This window comes from Hemicordylus capensis, chromosome 6 (assembly GCF_027244095.1).
Source record: "Hemicordylus capensis ecotype Gifberg chromosome 6, rHemCap1.1.pri, whole genome shotgun sequence".
NCBI classification, from domain to species: Eukaryota; Metazoa; Chordata; class Lepidosauria; order Squamata; family Cordylidae; genus Hemicordylus; species Hemicordylus capensis.
Window position 1 is genome coordinate 169,476,084 of NC_069662.1, and position 23,696 is coordinate 169,499,779.

At 53.9% G+C, this 23,696-nt stretch overlaps 1 protein-coding gene across 8 annotated transcripts in view; it reads left to right on the forward strand.

The window, feature by feature from the left end:
• DHX30 (DExH-box helicase 30) overlaps positions 1–22,385 on the forward strand; it is a 54,440-nt gene extending 32,055 nt beyond the window's left edge. For 5 of the 8 annotated variants that reach the window (XM_053259784.1, XM_053259786.1, XM_053259782.1 and 2 more), the window contains 16 exons: positions 3,339–3,694; positions 4,853–4,976; positions 5,575–5,724; positions 6,073–6,225; positions 7,377–8,198; positions 11,626–11,704; positions 12,394–12,498; positions 12,647–12,822; positions 15,639–15,845; positions 16,512–16,593; positions 16,728–16,921; positions 17,014–17,173; positions 18,878–19,035; positions 20,141–20,244; positions 20,377–20,516; positions 22,052–22,385. In XM_053259784.1, coding sequence (XP_053115759.1) covers positions 3,339–3,694; positions 4,853–4,976; positions 5,575–5,724; positions 6,073–6,225; positions 7,377–8,198; positions 11,626–11,704; positions 12,394–12,498; positions 12,647–12,822; positions 15,639–15,845; positions 16,512–16,593; positions 16,728–16,921; positions 17,014–17,173; positions 18,878–19,035; positions 20,141–20,244; positions 20,377–20,516; positions 22,052–22,287 — 3,246 coding nt within the window. In that variant the 3' untranslated portion in view covers positions 22,288–22,385. Of the gene's footprint in view, positions 1–3,338; positions 3,695–4,233; positions 4,452–4,852; positions 4,977–5,574; positions 5,725–6,072; positions 6,226–7,376; positions 8,199–11,625; positions 11,705–12,393; positions 12,499–12,646; positions 12,823–15,638; positions 15,846–16,511; positions 16,594–16,727; positions 16,922–17,013; positions 17,174–18,877; positions 19,036–20,140; positions 20,245–20,376; positions 20,517–22,051 lie in introns of those variants that run through there. The other 3 variants (XM_053259789.1, XM_053259788.1, XM_053259790.1) reach the window with 3 other exon arrangements.
• Positions 22,386–23,696: the final 1,311 nt, after the last annotated feature.

Here is a 23,696-nt window from a genome sequence, read left to right on the forward strand (position 1 = left end):
CATGAAAGCACCAAAAAGCATGCAGTTGTGCTCTGGGGAGATGCCCTGGTCAAAGCAACTGCTTGGGAGTGTGATGGGGCCATCTTTCTTATTTTGGGCTTAGCTTTTGAGGATTAGAGGAACTGGGGAAGCAATGCAAAGGCTAGCAGTGGTTTTAAAATATGGTCACGTTAGCCAACCCCACGTTGGAAGCTGCCTTAGACGGACTCAGACCACTGGTCCCTCTGGCTCAGTATTCCCAAGAATGACTGGCTGCAACTCTCCAGGGCCTCCCCCCACCCGCAAAACAACCCAAGCAGGCATCTCCCAGCCCAACCTGGAGAGGTCTGAGATTGGACCTGAGACCTTTTGCATGCAGAGCAGATACTCTGCCACCGTGCTATAGCCCCGTCAGGTCTTTGGGGTTGAGCAGGCTCTGCATGTAAAGAAAAGCAGGTGCTGTTGTTGTTGCTCCTGCTCCTGATCTTGGTGGGGACACCATTTAGAGCAGGGGTCCTCAAACTTGGGTCCCCAGATGTTGGACTTCAACTCCCATAATCCCCAGCCAGAAAAGCCTTCGTTCATTGTGACTGGGAATTGTGGGAGTTGCATCTGGGGACCCAAGTCTGAGAACGGGGCAGACCCGCTCCTCTTCCTAGTGTTTCAGGGAACACACAACTATTCTTCAGCAGTGCCTCCATCCCAGGCTAACATGGGTTCAGATTTTGGTTCTAATGAGAAATGAAAAGTGCCCACCCAAAAGGCTTCCACACGCTGCTCTTTCCCCAGTGTCATCTTGAATGTTTGCAAGGGCTTCTGGTGCTCCGTTATGGAACAGCAGCAACAAAAAGAGTGTTTTCCTAAACTAGGCTGTTTAGGAAAAACAGCCTCCAGCAACTCAGATGCAGATTTGTGCTGTTGTATGTGCAGGGTATCCCAGTGTATGGCTTGTGGGGGATGGGTGCAGTTGGCCATTGCCCCCACCATATTAATATGATGAATATTCATATACCGCTTTTCAGCCAAAGTTCCCAAAGCGGTTTACATAGTTAGAACAAATGAACGAACTAAGTAAATAGAATGGAATAGAACCATCTGAGCCACCGTCTACCTCCAACTTTGCCCTCCCTGCCACTGTGTTGCAACTAACTCTAGGGCTGCCTGCCCTTGGGGTTCTGGCAAAAACCCAGAGTTGACCCTCCTGGCCAGCAGGAAGGCAGGGTCCAAGAGTACCTTTGGCGCTTGCTCCGAACCTGAAGGATGCCCTTCCGCTTGGCCCTATGCCTGTGCTCTGTAAGCCATTCCCCTTTGTTTTGAGTGTCTTGTTCTTGCGGAAGTTTGAAGTGCTGCAAATAGTGATAGCTTTGGGGGGTGACCATTCACTGAGCTGAAGTGCAAGGACCCCTGTGGAAGAGGAGGAGAAGGTGGCGGAGTCTGGGGTGGTGCAAGCAGAGAGCAGGCGGACTCGAGCGCAGAGAGAGCGCGCACTGCTCCAGACACTCACAGAGCTAAGAGGAGCCCCAGAGAAACTTCCCATCTTGCCTGCCCTAGTCATCATTGCACATTTAAAATGCCCTTTTTCATTCAATTGCTGCAGTAATCCTATTTGTTTTTATTCAGAAGCAGCATCAACAGAAGAGGAAGCAACACCTTTTCTGTAAAAGCCAGGGTAAAAACCCAGGTCTTTATCTGCTTTTGTTGTGAACTATACCTGGTTTCGCACTCTGTACATGCTCAGAGGGAAAGAGGGAAAGTCACATCATACACAAACTGAATTGGTTCTTGGAGATGGTGACCATGTAGGATCTGGGCGCGCAAACAGAGATAGAGACACACTCAGAAAGTTCAATGGGCTTTATTATAAAAAGTTGCTCATCAGGATAAAATAATCCACATTAAAAACATGTTTCTGATTCAAGGTGTAGTGTAATGTGCCTAACTAACATATGTGTGTGCAATCAGTAATTACAGATAACTAATAATCTAACAAATCCTAAATAAAACATTTAGAGAGAAGCAGAGAAAAGAGGAGGAAGGGGGTGGCTTAGGAAGGGGGGTAGCAGTGATTAGTAAGGAGGAGGAAAGTAGGGATCCAAGGCTTGTGAAGGCAGCATATTACCAGGATCAGAGGCTTGAGAACGGTGGATCTTTCAGCTGAAGGAGAGAAGCTTTTGGCTGGAGACAGGAGCTCTTGGATCAAGCATGCAGTTTGCTCAGAGCACGGCTGAGAGTCAGAGCACCATGGCTGGGGAAGTCTTGACTTCTCACTGCGCAGTGGAAGTCACAGACAGTTCCTGTCCATGGACAGAGTTCCTGCTTGTTGCCCTGCGGCTTAGCAGCAAACTCTGGGATTGCTCGTGAGCAGATGTTGCTTGTAGGCACAAGATTGCGTGTAGGCACAAGACTGCTTCCTCTCTGTCCAGTAAGCCTGTTCTTTATAGTTATAGCTTCCTTTGATCTCCCATCATCTTTCCTGGGTCCCAAAAGGTGACAACTTGCTGCTACCTTCTGGATAATGTCTTTTAATTATTCAGGATATTAGCCCAGACCAGGGAGATCTTAATCCCATCTTCTGTTAGCTGCTGTCTTGAGGAGGGGACATTGCCCAAAGCAAATCTGCATCTCTGAGCTGCAAATGGGCATCTTCTCTTGTCCCAGATTTGCTAGCCTGATCCCAAAATGTGTTAAAGTGTTAGTAAAGTAAGAATTAAAGTCTATAGGTGTTTTATTTGTGTGCATTTACCTATGTTGAATTTCTATAGAGAGCAATTGAGTTAATCCTTGACAAAGATTAACATAGACTTCTTGCAAAAGGAAAGGGGAGATCAGCCTCTGGCCTCTTCCACAGACATTATCTGATAGTGAGTCACATTTTAGCATTTGGATTGTTCTGGCCTGGCTTTTGTGCTTCCTTGAGTACCCATTTCACAATACAATGCTGGATTGCCACTTCCCTCACAGACCAGTTGAGATCTGGGGTGTCAATTCACCCTGAGTCCAGGTATTAATTCATTTCTTAATAAGATGGAACTAGACACAGGCCTAAATTCCATATAGTTCTGAGTTGGTAGCTCTGGGTTGAATGTTGGGGTCCCCAACACTTTCTAAAAGCTGAGGGAGACTGAGGAGAAGGTGCCTTTTGGTAGAGCATTCCAAAGCTTGGGGGCAGTGATTGAGAAGGCCTTGTCCCACCAGCACGGCAACCGATCCTCCCTCAAAATTGGCACACAGAGCAGAGCCCCCTCTGATGAAACCTTTGGGAGCACGCGGTCCTTCCGATACCCAGGATACCCAGCTAAAATGCCCCTTTTCATTCCATTGCTGCAGTGACCTTGACAGTCTCTCCTCCTCTCTTTCAGGGTTGGGGTTTGCTGGGCCCCCGGAACGAGCTCTTTGATGCTGCCAAGTACCGCATCCTTGCTGAGCAGCTGGGCTGCCCTGACGAGAGGTGGTACCCAGAAGGACGGTGGCGCTCCAAGTCGGGACCTTCTCTGGCCGACCTCTCGACTTGCTGGAGGCGGATGGAGCCCGATGAGCCCATCCAGCCCCTGGAGCAGAGCAGACTTCTGAAGCCCATCCGCAAGGAAGAGCTGGAGGAGGGCGAGTTGGAAGAGGGCGAGCTGGAGGAGGGCGAGCTGGAGGAAGACACCATCGACATGTCTGACTACCTGTCCATAACCCATCCTGGCGCTCGGACCCCGCCCAGGGACATGAGGTAGAATCAGCTCATCTGAAGTGGGCATGCCAGAGCCAGCGTCCATGGACATGGTCTGTGCACAACTGTTACCCGGCATCAGTAGGGGCATGTGTGCCTTTGCATGATGTCACGGTCCCCAGATCAGGTGCTGCTGTGCTGAAGAAAGGGAGGCCAAGGACACATCGAGGCCAGCCTTGGGGGTCAGGGCAATTGGGTTTCCCCCCAAATCCTACTCGGCTCTACGGTGTACCTGCAGTTCATTCGTCTTCCATGTAGTAGCTCTTCCAAGTGTGTCTTCACCAAGAGCAGCTTGTGCCTGCCTTCCTGGAACACCCTCTTCTAGCAACCAGGGGGCCGTCGGTGTGAAAGAGGGAGGGTCATCTTGCCACCTTGCAGTCAGCTGCCCAGTGCATGTACCCGGCATCCAAGCCATTGCTGATGTTGTTCCAGGTGCAACCTGCTGCTGTCTGCCTTTCACCCTCGGTGGTCCCTTCCTAGAGGGAGGGGTGGAATGCTCTTGGCCATGTTCTAGAATGCCCTGGAGGTTCTGTTAGTCAGTGTGATGCAAGGCCTTTAGAGCTCATGGCCTTCAGGAGCAAGAGAGACCCTGCCAGGTCACCTCCCGTGTGATCCTCCTTAGGCACCAGCCGTGCTCAAATGTGTGTCTCTGTGCCAGCAATGCAGACCCTTCGTAGGAATGGCCGCACACACTCTATAGAACCGGGGGAAAGGCGGGCCGGACCCTGATGACTGCGGAGAGAGTACTGGAAACCAAGCAAGCAGTTTTTGCCAAGAAACTTGGGAGCGGGGGAGTGTCCTGGTGTGGCTGCTCATGCTTAGGGACCAGGCACTTAACTTCAGTTTCCAACCTCTCTTCGTGGTCCTTCACTCCCTTTTCCCTGCCTCTGTGCATCTGTTACCCAGTGTTCTGTGCCTTTCCGCAAAACCCTTCAAATTATTCATGCAAAAAGACTTCAGAGAAAACTATGGAGCCTGTAATTAAATAGCACAGTTAAATATAAGCACAATTATGTGACGACAGATGGTTTGAGGGTGTATGTGTGCATATGTGTAATTCTCCACACACAGACACACTCTTCTCCCTGATAGGGGGTGGCCGCCTCAGAGAGCAGAAGAGATCCTAAGGGCGCCCTTCTCATTTCTTTTCTGCTGCAGGGACGGGTTCTCCGTTGACATGACGGATGACAACACTGCCCTCAGGGCTCTGACCCAGTTTCCTCTGCCCAAAAACCTCCTGGCCCAGGTGATCCAGATCGCAACTTCTTCATCCACAGTCAAGGTGAGTTGCCCCCAGAACGAGGCCCTTTGTTTCATAGTCCAGAGGCGTTAGCTGGATTCCTTGTGGAGGCTCTTCTGATGGGGCCTGAGAATAGAGCCTACTGAGCAAGGGAGAAACGGAGAGCCGTCCTTGGTGTTGACAGTGTTGTTATGTCACAGTCCCTGGTTCTGAATAGTGTGTTTTGATAAACGTGCAGCTGCACAGTTTCCAGAGGGACTTGAAGAGCAGGGGTTGAGGTGATACAGGCAAGCGAGCCAAGCCCGCCCCCCCCCGGGGGGGGGGGAGTGGAAGCCTCTTGGGCCCCTTGCGTATCTGCCCGGGGAGGAGGTGTTGCTTTGCTGGAATGAGCCCTTTGGCAAGCAGGCAGTCGTGCCCCCCTCCCCGCCCCACTGCTGCCTTGCTGCATCTAGCTCCTGCTGGCCCTTGAGGCTAGGTAGAGGCTGGCATGCGGCCTTCTTGGCAGCTGGCATGAGTCTGCTGGCGCTGCTGTCCTCTGCCTCAGCATCCTCTGGCATGGATTGGCTGGCTGCATGGTCCTAGCTGCTCCCAAGTGCACGCCAGGCACAGGGCCACCTGCTCACCCGTCTTTCCCTTGCAGGAGTACATGCAGTTCCGGACAGTGGGGACCAAGACCAAGATCTGCAAGTTGACCCTGCGCTGGCCCTGCCCAATGACCTTCGCTGCCAAGGGACGTCGCAAGGTGGAGGCGGAGAACAAGGCAGCTGCGCTGGCCTGCCAGAAGCTGAAGGTCAGTGTAAGAAGGAAGGCCCCCAGGGCTCCTGATTTTCTGCTGTTGTGCTTAAGCCAAATTCAGTGACTCCGCTCTTGAGGGCATGCTTTGTGTGTTCAAAGCCCCAGATGCTGTCCCCACCATCTCCAGCTCAAGGCTCTCTAGTAGCTGGGCTGGAAAAGGCACCCTCCAGTCTCCCAGGCCAAGAAGTGGTGGATTTCCAAGACCCAGCAAATCCAGACTTGGCATCATTTCCTCTGCCCCCACCCCGCTTCTATCCAGCCCCACCTGCCCAGCCTTCCTGTTTGCCCTTTTGAGCCCCTCCTGCTGCCTTCCAGTCTCACAGCTTCCTTGTTTTGGTTCCAGAGTCTCGGCTTGGTGGACAAGAACAACAACCCCCTGAGCCATGCCATGTACAACATGACGTCCCTCCGGGAGCTGGGTGAGAACCAGAGGAAGCCCTGCCACATCAAAGTCCCCGAGGCTACGCTGCGCAAGATCGAGAACTACTTGAACCACGTACGTCTGCCCTGTGTACTAGAAGAGGAAGGCAGGGTGGGGAAGCAGCTCAGATTTCAAACTGGAATCAGCCAAGGGGAGCTGACCCCGTTTTTGCCCAGGGGATCTCCACAGCCCATCGTTGGCTGAGCTGCTGTGATGTCACAGAGTACTTGTAAACATTCTGGCTGCTAAGGATGAATGTAGTGATGCTATTAATAGGGCAGCTCTTGTGAGCAAAGTAAAAGATCACTCTGAAGCCAAATGTGGGGTGGGAGAAAAACCTCTCGCAGGCCTCTGGAGGAAGAAGGCCTTGGGGACCTTTGGACAGGCTTGGGAGTCTCGTCCAGTAGCTAATAGGCAAGTGAACTTTGGAGCACTGGTGTGGGGAGAGACCAAGGGACAAAAGAGACTATGATGGGGAATGATAATTTTTCATTCCAGATTTCTAGTTTCCTCTTGGGACTTTTCCTTTCCCGTTCTGCCTCTTAAGTTTTCCACATCATTATTGATTACTGCTTCTGAATTGCTTTTCTTGCATTATCCTCCTCATAGTCATGCCAGGTACGTACTATCAGGGACCTGAGATTGAGAGTGGACAAGAATCCAGATCTTAAATTTAGCTCTTCTTTTAGAAATCGGGTTTTGTTTTGGTGGAAGACCTGACATACTACATTCAGAGACCGGCTTCTGCTTCCTACAGGTTATGCCGCAGATGGAGAACAAGGCATGGATGAAAAATACAGCTCTTGCCTCACATCAGAATGGCAAACTTCAAGTGTAAGTTTGCTGTTCTCATGTGGAGTGAGTGTTGGGCTTTGGCGATGCCTCACTCTCCAGCTCTTCCACCCCAGAACTTGGCTTGTGATGGCTTCACCCGCCAGATCCTGGAAAGTAGTTCCAAGAGCAGTGTTCCCTCTCACAGGGATTCCCAGATGTTGTTGACTACAATTCCCAGCATCCCCAGCTGCAGTGGCCTTTGGCTGGGAATTGTGGGAGTTGTAGACAACAACATCTGGGAATCCCTGTGAGAGGGAACACTGTCCAAGAGCACCGTGCTACGTCCCCCATTGGAATGGTGGCAGTGCAGGAGTCTGGCATCTGGCCGGAACTCGTGATGGAGGCAGGACCTGCAGTTGCCACCCTCTCTGATTTTCTCCTCCTTGCCTCAGTTCCCAGTAGACAGCCGGGAGTCCAGGCCGCGGCTTGCTGACGACATGATGAACCTCAGCAAGGAGACGGGCTCCATGAGCGATGCCATCACGGGCAAAACCTACATCCCCTTGTTGGAGTCGGAGGAGCTGCGCCTCAGCCAGAACCTCCTGGCCCTCTGGAAGCGGAGGGGCACCGCCTGGCAGGAGAGCCACCCTCTGCCTGTGGACTCCCACAGGGAAGTCATCCTCTCCGCTGTGGAGCAGAACCCAGTGGTGGTGATCGCCGGGGACACCGGGTGTGGGAAGACGACCCGCATCCCCCAGCTCATGCTGGAGCACTACATTCTGGAAGGGCGTGGAGCCCAGTGTAACATGGTCATCACGCAGCCTCGGCGGATCAGCGCCATCTCTGTGGCCCAGCGCGTCGTGCAGGAGCTGGGCCCCAACATGAGGAAGAACGTGGGCTACCAGGTGCGGCTGGAGAGCAAACCCCCTGCGCGGGGAGGGGCCCTGCTCTTCTGCACCGTGGGCATTCTCCTGAGGAAGCTGCAGGGCAACCCCCGCTTGGAGGGGGTCAGCCACGTCATTGTGGACGAGGTGCACGAGCGGGACGTCAACACGGATTTCCTGCTCATCCTGCTCAAAGGCATCCAGAAGCAGAACCCCGACCTCCGCCTGGTGCTGATGAGCGCCACGGGGGACAACCAGCGGTTCTCACAGTACTTTGGGGATTGCCCTGTGGTCAAGGTGCCAGGCTTCATGTATCCTGTCAAAGAGTACTACCTGGAGGAGATCATGGCCATGCTGGGGCGCCACAGGCACCGGCACTACGAGATCAAGGTGAGTTCAAGGTCCGTCCGTCCCGTTCCCCCCCCCCCCCCCGCCGCACATCCTTGAAATGTGCCCTCTGTCTGGCTTGCTTTCGTGCTTTGCTGTCTTAAAGCTAAGGAAATGTGGCACCATCAGTGGTTCCCCTTCAGCTTTGTGATTGGCAGGGGTGCTTAAAAAGATGTTTGCTGCTGCCCAGTTGAGTCTCTGAAGCCTCCTTGATGTTGGCAAGGAGCAGCACTAGTGCAACCCTGTTACCTGTGGGATGTCGTGGGCCCTCCTGTTAGGCAAGCCAAGGTGCAAGGGAAGCACAAGCCTCCCATGGAGTGGAGCATAGCAGGCCGGAGGGGGAGGGCTAGTCACGCTGCACTTTGCCCCCTTCTCCAAATGGTCATATCTCAAAAATAGTTTCCGATTAGGTTCACACACCCTGTCTCAGACTAAACCGGAGTGGGATATGGTTGGTAAAAGCTCCATGAGAATGCATGTGTCTCTCCCAGGACTAAAACAGCTGCTGGAGTAGCCTGTAGGTGCTTCACTGCAGTGGTGGCATTCTTTTAAGTCTGCTAGTCATTGACTTAAAGGGAGACGTTAGCTTTAAGCAAATGTACATTTGTCTGTCTCAGATACTGGCCATCTGCTTGGGAGCCTTTGTCTGATTCAGGAAGTGGCAAACCCCAGCAGCAGGCAGACATGAGGAAGCGGCTTCATAACCTACATCCTAACCTACTCTCTTCATATGAGAGCCAGCACGGTGTAGTGGTTAGAGTGCTGGACTAGGACCAGGGAGACCCGAGTTCAAATCCCCATTCAGCCATGAAACTAGCTGGGTGACTCTGGGCCAGTCACTTCTCTCTCAGCCTAACCTACTTCACAGGGTTGTTGTGAGGAGAAATTTAAGTCTGTAGTACACTGCTCTAGGCTCCTTGGAGGAAGAGCGGGATATAAATGTAAAAATAATAACAACATCATCATCATCATCCTGGGTATAAAATCAGGGGAACACAGTTCACTAGGTCCAACATTCAATTAATTAGTCAGCAGAAGATCCCTTGAAATATGAATAGAAGACCTTCTCTCGCACTGACTAGCCAAATGGTGAGAGGGACTCTTCCTTGGTTAGTCATGGTTTCTGCCTTCAGCAGAGAGAGAAAACTTCCAAGTCTTTATTTTTGCTTCAATTTCCACACAAATGATCTACTTGATAAAATCTAGAAAGCCCCAGATATCAGACAGAATCTTCAAGAGTTGTCAGAAACGCCTTTCAGTTAACTTTCTCATCCAGCAAAGGATACCCACTTCTCTGGGGCAGCCATCTCTACTAAACCAGGTTCTGCTTGTGGTACACTGTACCTGGGTCTGAATGTATGCTGTGACTGCAGAAGCAGAGAGAAAGTACGGAATGAGTCAGTCACCGTCACCTGCTTGTGCATCTTGATGCTCCTTTGAAAATAAATGGCAGGTTTCTAACTCTTACTATTGTGAAAGGATGTTTGCGAAATGTGTGGGCCATGTTGTCTGCCAACATCTTGGAAATCAGAGGTAGGGGGCGCTGGGGCTTCCATGACAGGACATGGACCATTGATTTACTGGAGTAAATTAAGCAAAATGTGGGGGAGGGTTTGTTGTTGAGCCAAATTGTGCAAAAGTGCATATATTCAAGTTACATAATTCAAACAAGTTGCAGAAATCAGCACTTTTGGCACAGAATTTGGATTGCTCTGCAGAATTTCTTTTTGGTATGGAGATGACACAGTCCTGAATAGAGTTCATTGAAGATATTTCATATGAATATAAAAGCCCTGCTGGATCAGAGCCAAGGTCCATCTGGTTCAGCATCCTGCTTCTTGCAGTGGTCACCCAGATGCCTCCAGAAAGCCCGTCACCCCCCTTCCAGCATCCTAGGGTCCAGTGACATGCTGCTTCTGAATGTGGAGGCTCCATTTAGCTACTCTAAGTGGCAGCAGTAGATAGACCCAGCACCCAGGAGTGCTGGAATCCTATCTTAAAGCCATCTTGGCCATAATTGGATAAACATTGATTATGCCTTATGTGAAGTACTTTCCTTTGTCTTCCCTGACTTACTGCCCCATCTGTTTTCCTGGGTGACCCCAAATTTTTGCATTAAGGGTGAGGGTGAAATGTGTCTCCAAACCATTTTACGGCGAACTCTGAAAATAGTCCAGATGTTTGGACTTCATGGTCATCTGTTGCCTTCTGATTTGGAGTTGGGGCAGAGAGACTCCTCTGACTGAGGAACCTGAAGTCAGGGCAAGACTGGCCAAGTGAGCAGTGCTCCCTCTAAGGCGTGCCAGTGCTCACAAGTTTTTAAATGTCTGCTCAGTTAATTTTAGATCCCGCTCAGGTTGAATCAGGAAGGCCCCATTGTGAGTGCATGTGTACACACACTTCCTTGATACTGCCGCCCAGAACAAAACTCATTCCCCACACAGATGAAAAAAATGAGAGAACACTGCGAGTGAGATCTTGAGGAATGGTGTCATCTTTTTTCTGATGCTCTGATCTCGTCTTTCCAGACAAAGTCCTCTCAAGGCAGCGGTGGTAATGCTTGGCATTTGCACAGTGCAAGCCGTGGCAAGTTTTCTTTCTTTGCTAGGAGTCAGCCCCAAAATGTTGGAGCCCAGACAGTGAACACTGGATGAAATTATTGTGTTTTATGACGGATGTAGTGGAGAGGGAGGGTAAATGAGCTCTTCTTTATCCCTTTTGCAAGTAACATCCTAGAACAGAAACAGGACTACCCGGGACAAATAAACCTTTTCTTCAGTAACTCTACCTCTGAATGTCCCAGTCTAGGTGTCACAGCCAAGTGGCACCGTGACTCTCTGGCACCTGGAATTTCCCTTTTCGGTTTACAAAGAACTTCACCTATGTTACCTTGATTGGCATCATGCTTTTGACAACTCTGTGAGGTAAATAAGTAGCATTATCCCCACATTGCAGCTGAGACTGAGAGAAAGAGGCTCACCTCAAGCCCCTATTCGAAGCCTGGCAGAGCCAAGGTTCAAACCAGCAAAGTCCTGGCTTGCAGCTCCGTCTCGTAGTCAGCGTGCCACACCAGCTCTGGCACCATGGCCTCCGTCCTCTCGTCCACTTGCCTTCTGAGCCTCTGCCTCCAGCCCTTTGGCTGCTTCCGCACTTCACACCCACTGCTCTCAGCTGCCCTCTCCTTGTGATAAAACCTGTGCAGCTGCTCTAAGGGAGCAGTATGGCAGTGACCGGGATGCCAGCAAGCCCTGAGAGAAAGCCGTGCCAAGGACAGGTTGTCGCCCCTCGAGGGGAGGCCCGTTTGACCCTTCCGTGGATGGAACCCGGCTGCCAGTTGAATGTCTTCCTCTAGCAGCAAAGGTTCTCTCTGCAGGGCTTTGTCAGTTTGCTGCGTATGCAGATGCTTAACTCTGCCTCCTTGGTCTCTCAGCAATCAGATGAGGAGTGCGTTCTTGACCTTGAGCTGATCACGGACCTGGTTCTTCAGATCGACGCCCATGGAGAGCCAGGTGAGGTGTCGGTGGGTGGGGTGGCGGGGGTGCAGCTTCATCTACCAGCTGGCCTGCTCTGATAAAGTGAAAAATGAGCAAAGAACAGCCGCTGGGTTGATCCACTTCAGTCTCTGGGGCAACAAAAAAAGTTTAACTAATTTGTGTGACATTGTAGAACTAACTTTCCTTCGAGCAGAATTAAAATAATCTTGGCACAGAAGGTGTTATGGGTAGGGATCACTGTTCGCTCTAACAGGGATTGCCAGTTGTTGTTCACTACAACTCCCAGCATCCCCAGCTGCAGTGGCCTTTGGCTGGGAATTGTGGGAGTTGTAGTCAAGAACAACATCTGGGAATCTCTGTTAGAGGGAACAGTGGTAGGGATGTGTTGGCAGAGTGCTCACAGACCTGACCATATCCAGGAACCCAGCAAGTAGAGAGACTTGAAAAGACTTTAAGATCGCAGAGGACTGAGCACTAGCTAGGGAACCAAGTCCTGCTTTTGACCCATTGTCAGTCTCTCGCCCCTCCCTGCTCCTACCCAACTCCCCTGGTCTGACCCTCTGGAAGCTCAGTCGTTCTCGGAGTTTAAGCCCAAATCAGCCTGGAAGATGACACAGTGTCATCCTTGTGGAAGCTGAGAAACTCTGGGATTGGACCAAGCAGAGTAGAGGATGGCTGAAAGACCTGACGCTCTGTCCTTGCAGGTGGGATCCTCTGCTTCCTCCCCGGCTGGCAGGAGATCAAAGGAGTGCAGCAACGCCTCTTGGAGAGTCTTGGGACACACAACAGCCGCTACCTTGTTTTACCAGGTTGAGAGGGCATGCCCCATTCTGTTTTTGCCCATGGTTGGGGAGGCAGCACTGGGGCAGGAAGGCCAATGCAGGCCTAGTGATGCTCTTGTTGGAGGGGATAGTGGGGAGATACTGATGGTGGCTTCTCTCTCCTGCCCCCCACTAGTTCATTCCAACATCCCAATGATGGACCAGCAGAACATCTTCCCACGGCCCCCTCCTGGAGTGCGGAAGATTGTCCTGGCCACCAACATTGCCGAAACCTCCATCACCATCAATGACATTGTGCACGTCGTGGATAGCGGGACCCACAAGGAGGAACGCTACGACCTCAAGACCAAGGTGTGTGCGCTCCCCTGCATCTGCCTTAATGCTTACGGTTAAGCACCCAAATCAAGGTGATGTACCGGTGTGAAACTGACAGAGACAAGGCCCTGCCTCTAGACCTGCACTCTAAATACACATAAGGAGAAGAAGGGAAGAGGAGGCAAGGCAAGACCATGGAGGAAGTTCTTGAGTAGTTCAGCTCAAACTTCTGAACTTCCCCAAAGCCTCTGCCTCCCCTGGGCCTTTTAAGAGACTGCTGTGCCCACAGGTAACCCCATCAGCCACTGCCCCATTGACCATTTCTAGTGCTTGTTCAAAAGATTGTTAGTTTCCTGTAACGTTTATGGAAACCAACTGGAATGCCAGCTCCACGTGGGGCTGACTGTTACGAGCACTCGTGAATTGGTATAAAATGCGGCAGCCAGGTTTTTCACGGGGAGGCCCGTTGGAAGTGTGGCACCCAACGTTATGTGGTTTGCGTTGCTTAATCCAAGGTGCTGGTTTTCACCTTCAGAACCCTCTGTGCTTTGAGGCCTGGATACCTTAAGGGCCCCCTTCGTCCGCCTGGGCCTTCCCCTGTGCTTAGATCCGCCTCAGAGACCTTGCTCTGGGTGCCAGTGCCCTCTGAAGCCTGAAGGGCATCCACTAGGAGCACAGTGGCCGGCTCTCCCAACAGAGGCTCCCTTGGCCCCTCCTTGGCCCTCTTTCAGACCCTGCATGGCAAAGCTGAGGCCTGGCTGGTTAGGAGTTGTGGGCTGCAGTCTGAGACTTGCTGCTTTTTAGTGTCTGGGTCATCACTGTTTGTTTTTTTTTTGAGGGGGGGGGATTGGTTTGGTTTATGAAGGCTGCCTTGAGTCCCCTGTGGCAAGGGAGGCAGGGCACAAATGTATTGGGATTAAAACAGTTTGCCACTTGCTCCCTTGTCCAGTGTTTCTCCTTCCCAGTCTGTTCAGATTTTGCAGTCTCCCTGGGAGAACTGTTCCGTCTAAGGTTTACACGCGCGCGCACACCAACCCCCAGGCTCCTGTGCAGCAGTTTCTGGCAGGTGTGCAGTCTCTGCCGTGGCCAGCACCGCTGCCCAACTGCCCGGCACCCCGTTTTCCCCTCTCCCTGGCCACCGCCTCCTCTAGTTCCGGCTGCGGATCTCGCGAGACTTCCGAGATAGTCACACAGAGCCGGAGGAGGGAGGGAGGAGGATGGGAGGCGGCAGCAGCTCCCCCCAGCAGCCCAGAGAGAGAGGGAGACCGGAGCTGGGGGTGGGGGAAGGAGGACAGGAGATAGTGGTGCCTCCCCCCGCCCCCGCCGGTGGCTCCCCCTGCTTCCCTCCTCATTTGCTCCCCTTGAAAGGGGAAGGACCTTTTGACATACTTAGAAACCCAGCCTGAGGTGCAGAACTAAAAAGAACACACACAAAAGAAAGGTAAACAACTCATCAGATGCATGACATGGAACTGGTCAAAAGTTACTGAAATATTTATAATCATGTATCAGATTAAGTAACCTACAAAAGCACATGCTTTAAAAAGAAATAGAAGTTAAGGCTCAAGCTCACTTCTCCTTCTCTTGGAATTCAATTCTACCTTTTCTCTTCAGCTATACTGCATTAATTCTGGAGTGCTTTCCAGTCCAGAATACACTTTTATTTCATTCATTCATTCATTCAATTTCTATACCGCCCTTCCAAAAAATGGCTCAGGGCAGTTTACATAGAGAAATAAATAAATAAGTTGGATCCCTGTCCCCAAAGGGCTCACAATCACTGGAGGTCCTGTGCTGGGGGTGGAGAGGGCCAGTTACTCTCCCCTGCTAAATAAAGAGAATCACCACGTTAAAAGGTGCCTCTTTGCCAAGTTAGCAGGGGTTAAGCTTATTTCCATCAGCTTCAGTACTAATGTGTAGAAAATACTCTCTCCAAGTAGAATGAGTGGGGTTTTTTTTCCCTTTTCAAACTAAGGAATCTTTTTCTTATTTGTTGGGCTACCAGTAAACACAGCCACCTAATGGCGTGGCGGGGACGTAACTTGCCTAGAGAGCAAGAGGTTGCTGGTTCAAATCCCCTGCTGGTATGTTTCCCAGACTATGGGAAACACTTATATTGGGCAGCAGCGCTATAGGAAGATGCTGAAAGGCATCATCTCACACTGCGTGGGAGGAGGCAGTGGTAAACCTCTCCTGTATCCTACCAAAGAAAACCACATGGCTCTGTGGTTGCCAGGAGTCGGCACCGACTCGACAGCACAGCTTTACCTTTTTACTAGTAAACACACTATCAGTTAACGCTTACTAGAGTGCTTTAGCTTTAAAATAAGATTTAAAAGATCAGTTGTAATCTGGAGTAAGACGTATATGCATTATTATAAGAAGACCACCATGGATATTTGTTGCCCTCTGGAGCACGAGCACAAATTTCATGTACTAAAAAAAATTTTTGTGGCACATTAGTTGTGTGTTTGTGTGCGTGTGTGTGTGTGTGTGTGAGAGAGAGAGAGAGAGAGAGAGAGAGATGTACACACACTGCCTTGCTACTGCCGCCCAGAGCAAAACTTTCCGCTCACTGATGATAAAAATTAGAGGGAACACTGCTTGGGAGTAGCTCTTCCATCACACACGGCTGTGTGGATGTCAGGCTGCCCCTGCAATGGGTAGGGGGCCAGGCGGAACTTCTGACCTCCACAGCAGGGCCCTGCTTTCTCTTGTGGTGCTGCTTCTCCCATTTTGGGGCCCCGTTTGTCAGGAGCTGCTTCTCAACCCAGATTGTTTCTGGGTGGGGATCTGGCTCGGTCTGTCCCGGTGCAGGCACGGTGTGACCTTGTCGCCTTCTTCTTTCTCAGGTCTCATGTCTGGAGACTGTGTGGGTGTCGAAGTCCAACGTGATCCAGAGGCGAGGGCGCGCTGGCCGCTGCCAGTCGGGCTTTGCCTACCACCTCTTCCCTCGCAGCCGCCTGGACAGGATGCCCACTTTCCAAGTGCCTGAGATTCTCCGCACCCCCCTTGAAAACCTGGTGGTTCAGGCTAAGATCCACATGCCAGAGAAGACGGTAGGTAGCCCCCCGCTCCATAGACCGCTAACGTGTCTGCAGGATTCTACTGCCTTCGACTGGTTCTCATGGGCAGCATCTCCACTTGACCAGTGGCCTTTGGGGGGATATGTATGCCTCCAGAGATTTCGCCTGCGGAGGGGCTTGGAAGAGATTTGTGCCTTCTGGGAGTTGGTTAAAGCCAGTGAGGCTGATGCTGTCTGGTTAAAATGGCATGTTCTTGAGCAGGGAGAAGTTAGCATCCCTCATCCTCCTCATGCCTGCTGCCTGCCACCTTCTCCTCCTGTTTCCTATCCCTGCCCATTTGTGAGTTTCATTTTGTTGTGAAGACAACTGACTATCTTGAGGTTTCATAAGCCCAGTACAGGTGAAAGTGGGGCAGACCCTTCTGGTCTTGGTTTTTAAGCCTTCGGCAGCCAGAAGCCATCAGGCCGAGTAGTCTTTCCAGCCCAAACACTGAACAGCTTGACAGTTCTCAAGCCTCACTTTTCTGTATTGGGTCTCCCTCCTTGATGCGCTAGAAGGCATGTTCGTGAGGACACTTCCGGTTCTAGTTCTGCTCAGTAGGCAAGAGCCCCCTTTGCTTGCTCTCTTCCTTGGAGGTTGGAGCTGGAATGCCCCTTCTGTGTCTCCCCTCTCACGGGTGGCGTGTGTGTTTGGTCACAGGCTGTCGAATTCCTCTCCAAAGCCCTGGACAGCCCAGACATCAAAGCTGTGGACGAAGCAGTGATCCTCCTGCAGGAAATTGGTGAGTCGCGGAAAGTCCGTGCTGCAAAGAGAGGCTGCTGTGCCCCCTGTGGGGAGAGGGGTCCCGTCCAGTCCGCTGCGCCTCTTGGCCTCCCCCTGCTGGTCTCTCCTTGACTGATGCCGCGGCCCTTACAGGTGTGCTGGACCACAGGGAGGCCTTGACCACTCTGGGCAAGCGTCTGGCCCAGATCTCCACGGACCCTCGGCTGGCCAAGGCGATCGTGCTGGCCTCCATCTTCCGCTGCATCCATCCGCTGCTGGTCATCGTCTCCTGCCTCACACGGGACCCGTTCAGCAGCAGCCTGCAGAACCGCACAGAGGTGGACAAGGTATAAATAAGGCAGTGTGGAGGGCTTGTGGCGGGGGGGGCGCGGTGAGGGGAGTGGGCCTTCCTCTGACTGGCCTCCCGCTTGCCTCCTAGGCCAAGGCCATCCTCAGCCGAGAGAGCGGCAGTGACCACCTGGCCTTTGTGCGGGCGGTGGCGGGCTGGGAGGACGTGCTCAGGCGCAGGGACAGCCGGGCTCGGGACAACTACCTGCAGGACTACCTCCTGTATGCGCCCAGCTTGCGCTTCGTCAACGGTGAGTCTCTCCCACCCCTTACAGCAGGGCTCTCCGGCAGGGGCCCCCAGATGTGGTTGGACTACAGCTCCCATCGTCCACAGCGGAGGACCATGGGAGTTGAAGTCCCAGTATCTGGGGGCCCACATTGGAGGACCCCTGCTTGACAGGGCATCCGGCTGGGGCACTGTGTGCCCGGTGCAGTTCTGAGAGCCTGGGCAGCAGTTTCCGTCCTCTGTCTCTGGCCCAAAGCCTCCCCCTTGGGTTTAGAAATCTTTGTGGTGGGTGGGGGTTGAGTAGGTTTAGCAGGACACGCTTGCTTCTGTCTCAGCAGAATGAGCACCACAGGTGTTTGTCCTTTTGGAGAGTCCGGGTGGTGGTGGTGGTGGTGTACTTGGAGTCTGGCTTAATGATTGTGACGGGAAGAAAGCATGGTCACAACTGTTGCCCAAAGAGCCCGGGAAGCGGCCTTTCTGCCGAGCCAGGCCCTTGGCGCGTCTCGTGCTGGCCGGTCTGCCCCCATTGGCAGCAGCTGTCCTCATCCAGTGTCTTGGGCCGGGGTCTCTCCTCGCCCTGCCAGGAATTGAACCTGGGGCTGCCTGCTTGCAAAGCAGGGGCACTCTACCCTGCCGATCCAGAGCCCCTCCCCTCCGTTGTTCCATGAGGGAGGGGCCGCTTCAAATTCTCCGGCCAACATCAGGTGCCTTTTAGTGTTTTCTTGAGTAGCTTTTCAGCATTCCTTGTGAGAGGAACAGCAGTGCCTGGAATATGAACCTCCCCCCCCAAAAAAGGGGAGGGGGGATAGTTAGTGCTTATTCTTAAAAGAAATCTGAGGGGTTTGGCTACTTCACTAATGGTATATTAGTTAATTAACTGGCATTTGGGCACATTGTTGGCTGGTCGGCAGAGAGGATGATTGCTTTGCTTGAAGAGGCCCCCTGGTTCAGCGCCAGTCCTCCTGGCCTCCCTGTTGGCAGAAGGGGAGGGGGCCCCAGTGGGCAGTTGGGTGTGGCCCACAGAGCCAAAGAGCACGATCCGAGGGCAGTTGGCTGCGTTGGCTGCCCCAGTTGTAGCCAACTCCATGGGAGGGAAACAGAGCAGTGTGGGGGCTGGGGGGCAGTTTCACGAGACCCCTCACCCTGGTTGATCTCGCGAGAGGAGGAGCTCAGCTGCTCACAAGATCTGTGCTGACTCTGGGGAGTTTTTAAAGAGGAGGCCAGTGACAAAGGGGAGGCGGGAAACAAAGAGCTCAGGCCTGCGACGACGAAGGGTCCAGACAGGAAGCCGAGAGAGCAGTGGGTGAGAATGGCAGGCTGGGGAAGAGGTGCCTAAATCTCCCCACTCGACAGCATCTTCCTTCTTCCTGTCTGTCTGTGTCGGGGTGGGGCGGGGCTAGTAGGGACCTAGCCCCATGGATTCCATAGAGTGAAGGTTGCCCCTAGAGAAATCCTGCCTACTCTTCATTGTGGGAAGCATCGCTGTGGCTGTGGATGCAGAGCGGAGGGTGGTGGATGAGCAGGGAGTGGGAGAGCAAGAGATGCTTGTGCCTGAGCAGGCGCGGCCTCCTGGGCCTTGGAGATGCTAGACTGCTTTGCCTGCCTGCCTGCCTGCCAGTGGAGAGCATGGAGCCACCTTCGGGAGAGGCAGGAGGAGGCCTGGCCTGCCTGGGTGCTGGGTGCTTCCTCTTGCTCGGTGCGGTGCTCAGCTCTGTCCTCCCTCCCTCAGGCCTGGTGAAGCAGTTCTCAGAAAATCTCTACGAGGCCTACTTGGTGCCGACCCCCTCGGATTGCCTCTTTCCGTCGTCTGTGTGCAACCAATACAGTGAGGAAGAGGAGCTGGTGAAGGGCGTCCTCATGGCTGGGCTGTACCCCAACCTCATCCAGGTAAGCGGGGCTCCTCCCTGTGCGATGGCTACCGGGAGGTGAGGCCTGGTGGCAGCGCTCCATTCCCGATGCACTGAGCTAGCGAGGATAGCCCCCCGCCCACACGCGTCTTTGCCCCTTGAACATGCCGTGGTCTGTGCTTAAACTCGCCAAGCTCTTCATCCAGGAGACATCACATCCTGCAGTGCTGGGGGGAATCAGCTCGAATGCTTAAATACCTCCGTGGGTTTTCCTTCTGGTTGCACAGTTTGTGCACCTACATCAGCACAACGGATCCATTTATCTGGCCTGGCCTCTGCAACAGAATCCTGAAAGGAACAGGACAGGAACCGGGTGGGATGGCAGCTTGTCCTTCTGCTGCGGTGTTGCTGTCATAAGCCTGTTCAGGCGCTCTGGTCCTTCTGTGGGGCTCAGCCTTGTCGATCCCTCGTGTCGCTGTGCAGAGAGGGGCAGGGATTTCCACAGCGAAGGGCGCTGCTCCCATCTAGAACCTGCTTTCCCAGAGCAAGGGGATTGCTCCCGAGTCACGAAGGCCGTGTGTGTTCTGTGGTTCCGTACAAGCACAGAATCCGGTCTTGGTCACAGGCTGCAGCCTCCTGAAAACGTCAGTCTAAAATAGTTTCTACAGTTAAGTCCCTTCTGTGGCTGTGAACGCTGGCTTGGTCTCCGGGGCCCACACAGCGTCGGCTGGCGGTGATCTGCAGCCACCGCTTCCTGCCCCCGCCCTCCCTCCTTCCACTCTTCCACATGCGCCAGGGGACCTTGGTCTCTCCTGTCACCAGGAACCTCCCTCTCGGGACCCCGGCCATTGGGGGAAGGTCCTTGGCATCTCAACGGGTCACGGGTTGGAGGGCGGGGGGTCTCTCATTGCACTGAGGGGGGGGCACTCTCCCTGCGGAGTGGGTGGGTGAAGGCTTCGTCTCGGAGTTTCAGAAGCTGGAGGACCAGGTGGGCTTTCCGGGGCTCAGGTCTCCCCCAAGTGCCTGAGGAGTGCTGGGGCCGAACCCACCCAGCCAGCAGGGCCCCCCTTGAAGGAAGAGCCAGGCTTGCTCACCGGTGACTTCCCCTTGCTTGCTTGCTTGCTTGCTTGCTTCTCTGCCTTCAGGTCAGGCAAGGCAAAGTGACCAGACAAGGCAAGTTCAAGCCCAACAGCTACACGTACCGGACCAAGGCCGGGACTGTCCTCCTCCACAAGTCGACAATCAACAGGTGGGACCCTGGCCGACTCCTCCCTCCCTCCACCGGCTGGCAAGCTGGGGCTTGTGAGCCCGGGGGGTGTGGGGCGGGGGCGGTGGGGAGTGGCCGGCCGGGGCTGAGACTGACCCCTCTGCTTCCCTCCAGGGAGGCGTCGAAGCTGTACAGCCGCTGGCTGACGTACTTCATGGCGGTCAAGTCCAACGGCGGGGTGTTTGTGCGCGACTCCTCCCAGGTGCACCCGCTGGCTGTGCTGCTCATGACGGACACGGACATCCACGTGCGGGGTGAGTGGGCCCTGGCCCTGGCCCTGGCCCATCCCTGGCCTCTTCTCGAAGGGCCAGCAGCACTCTCCCTCCCCAGAGGCCTCACAGGGCAAGGGTCCCAGTAGGATGTCTGTGCGTTGAGGGAGGGGCAGGGAACGCCCTTCCCCATGAAGTTCTCCAGAAGTGCTGCAGAAGGGGCTCCCCCCCGCCGCCCCCCAGTTGGGGCAGAGTTCAGCAGCACGGCAAGTCGGCCGGGAGAGGTGGCTTGGCATTGATGGATGGTGGCTCTCGCACAGGCCGCCCCCGACCCCCCCCCCCCGGACTGCATTCTGAGCAGCCGGCCGTGTGGTGGGGGCAAGGCCGGCCCTGGCCAGGTGAGCTCTGGGAAGGGCTGGCCTTTGTGTGGCGGGGGGGGGGGAGGGCTGCCGGTCTCTCTTCTGTGTGGCGTGTGAGCCGAGGGACTGCGGACGGAAAGGTCGAGGCAGCCTCCGGGCTACGCTTCCCGGGAGTGGCACTGCCCGGGCCCTCCGAGGACATGCAGAGCCAGGCCCCAAGTGGCCTCCCGCCCCACCCACCCTCGCGTCAGCCCTGCGTGCGTTTAGCTTCCCAAGCCTGGACGCTTACGGAGCCTGTGTGGGTGGCCTGGTTGGGACGCTGCCTGCCCCCAGCTCAGGGAGCTGGGCCAGCCGAGCTCACGGCCTGTCTTTTTCATCGTGGACCTCAGCTGTTGTTCAGTTGTGCTTCAGTGTCTCTAAACGAAAAAAGGGAGCGATATTGACACTTGATAATGTGCCCGTTTCTTTTAGCTATTGTCAGTTGTCTGCCTTATAACCAGTTCAGGGATTCTCAGACTTGGGTCCCCAGTCCCCTAGAAAAGACTGACACTTCTCATCAGGGAGCTGGTCTTGTAACAAGCATGAATTGTCCCCTTTGCTCAGCAGGGTCTACCCTGGTTTGCAGTTGGATGGGAGACTCCATGTGTGAGCCCTGGAAGATCTTCCCCTTGCTTAGGGGATGGGGCTGCTCTGGGAAGAGCACTTGCAGGCAGCAGGTCCCAAATTCCCTCCCTGGCAGCATCTCCAGGATAGGGCTGGGAGAGACTTCTGCCTGCAACCATGGAGAAGCCGCTGGCAGTCTGTTTACAGAGTACTGAGCAAGATGGACCATGGTCTCTGACTCAGTATGAGACAGCTTCCTATGCTCATGCTGAACATATACGATCTTGGGCATTTAGGACCAAAATAAATCATTAAGCCAAGCAAGGAAGTGCATGCTTTGGTGAACCAAGGGTGTCGTTCAGTTTTCAGTGATGCTCAAAATCTTTGGACTGGAGGGCTGGGAAATGTTGTGACAGAGATTTCTAGGCCACCTTCGACAGAAGGCTGTAGGTTGGGCTTCTCAAAGTGGGGTCCCCAGATGCTGTTGGACTTCAACTCCCATAATCCCCATCCACAATGGCCAAGCTGGGGATTGGCTGTTAACACAGTGACTCCACCCCCTCCCTAGATAAGGGAAAGGTCCTGGGACCCCCTCTCAGCGTTCCTTGTTCCCCTCAGATGACGGCTGGCGGGCAACCGTCTCCCTGGTCGACAGCGACCTCCTGGTGCTCGAAGGGGACTCCTACACCATCCGGCTCCTGCGTGATTTCCGCGTGGCTCTCTCCCGGATGGTGGAGACATGCCTTTGCTACGAGATGGCAGCTATTCCAGGAGATCTTCACCACCAGCACAGCCAACTCCTGGACATCCTAGTGGACCTTCTCAAAGGGCCTCCCGGCAGCTTTGGAGCCTAGATCATGCAGCGGCCCAGGATCTGGACGTGGGGACTTGTAATTTGTACAAAGATGTTGACAAATGTTTATTTAAATAAAGTTCTATTTATCCCTTGTGACATCATCTCTCTCCGTCCCGGAAGATTCCTGGTGTCTGCTCTGCCGCTGTTGGCTTTGGCTTGTGGTGGTTTGGGAGAAAGTGGCCAGCTCTGCCTGCAAGCAACGTTGAAGGATGCCGATTGTGCATGTCAAGGCCCCCCGAGGACCGTGTGGCCGAGGGCGCTTCCTCATGGCACCTGCACACACACCCTGCCCCCACAGGGTCCACGCACAAGCATGGATTTTGCACCACCTGCCCCAGGGTGGGGCACTGCACCTGAACATGTCTCCAGGTTCTGAAGATGTGCAAGGCAGCAGGGGCAACCCCCAAGTGCAGCAGGGTGGGGGCTGCGTGGCCCTTGGGAGGAGGCAGCCCCCAGCGGCCCCTTGCCTGCCAGAAGACACTGTGGGGCTCAGGTAGTGGGGTGTGGCAGCACTTGGGAGTCTTCATCGTGCACTTAAAAAAAATAATAGCAACCGGATCTAGTTCCAAGGAAACTAGAGGCCTAGCACAGAAGCGGCCTGGTTCCATCGCTCTGTCTTTCTCCCGGCTGACCCAACAGCAGATGTGCTCTCTGCACTTTGCAGCTGCTGCTTGGCCAGGCCAGGCCAGGCCCCACTCTCAGACCTTACCAGTGGGGACCATGCTGGGGGAAAATGGGGTCTTACACTCAAGATGCTGCTGGGGCTGCCAAGCATGGGAGGAGGCCCTGTGCTGTCCTAGGCGATGGTCCTGTAGGCAAAGAGAAGCCTTACAGTGGACTGGCCTCTTAACCTTGGGGTTCTCAAACTTTGGTCCCCAGGTGTTGATGGTCTACAGTTACCATCGTCCTCAGCCACAATGGGACTACAACTCCCATCACCCCCAGCTACTGTGACTAGAGATGATGGAAATTGTAGTCCAGCAACATCTGGGGGTCAAAGTCTGCGAACCCTGACTGACTCTGAAAATGGGGGCCCTTGGAAGCCTTTGGCTGAAGCCTCTGTCTGCCAGTGAGCACGTCTGTCTTGCCCTGTGTGTGGGGTCAGCCACGTCAAGCACCTGTCTCTTCCCAAAACCACTGCCCTTGGCTCTTTTTCGTCCAGGCCCTCTGGTCTTCTTGTGCCAGAGGTTCCCAACCTGTGGTACTCCAGATGTTGCTGGACTACAACTCCCAATGAATTGTAGCTGTGGATGATGGGAGTTGTAGTTCAGCAACAGCTGGGGTACCATAGGTTGGGGAAGCAGTGCGGACAGCAAGCGGCAGCTGCTATTGGGAGGAGGAGGTCAGGACCTGCGAGAAGGTCAGGAGCTCACCCTGGCCTGCCCAGTTAACACCTTTCAATTGCAT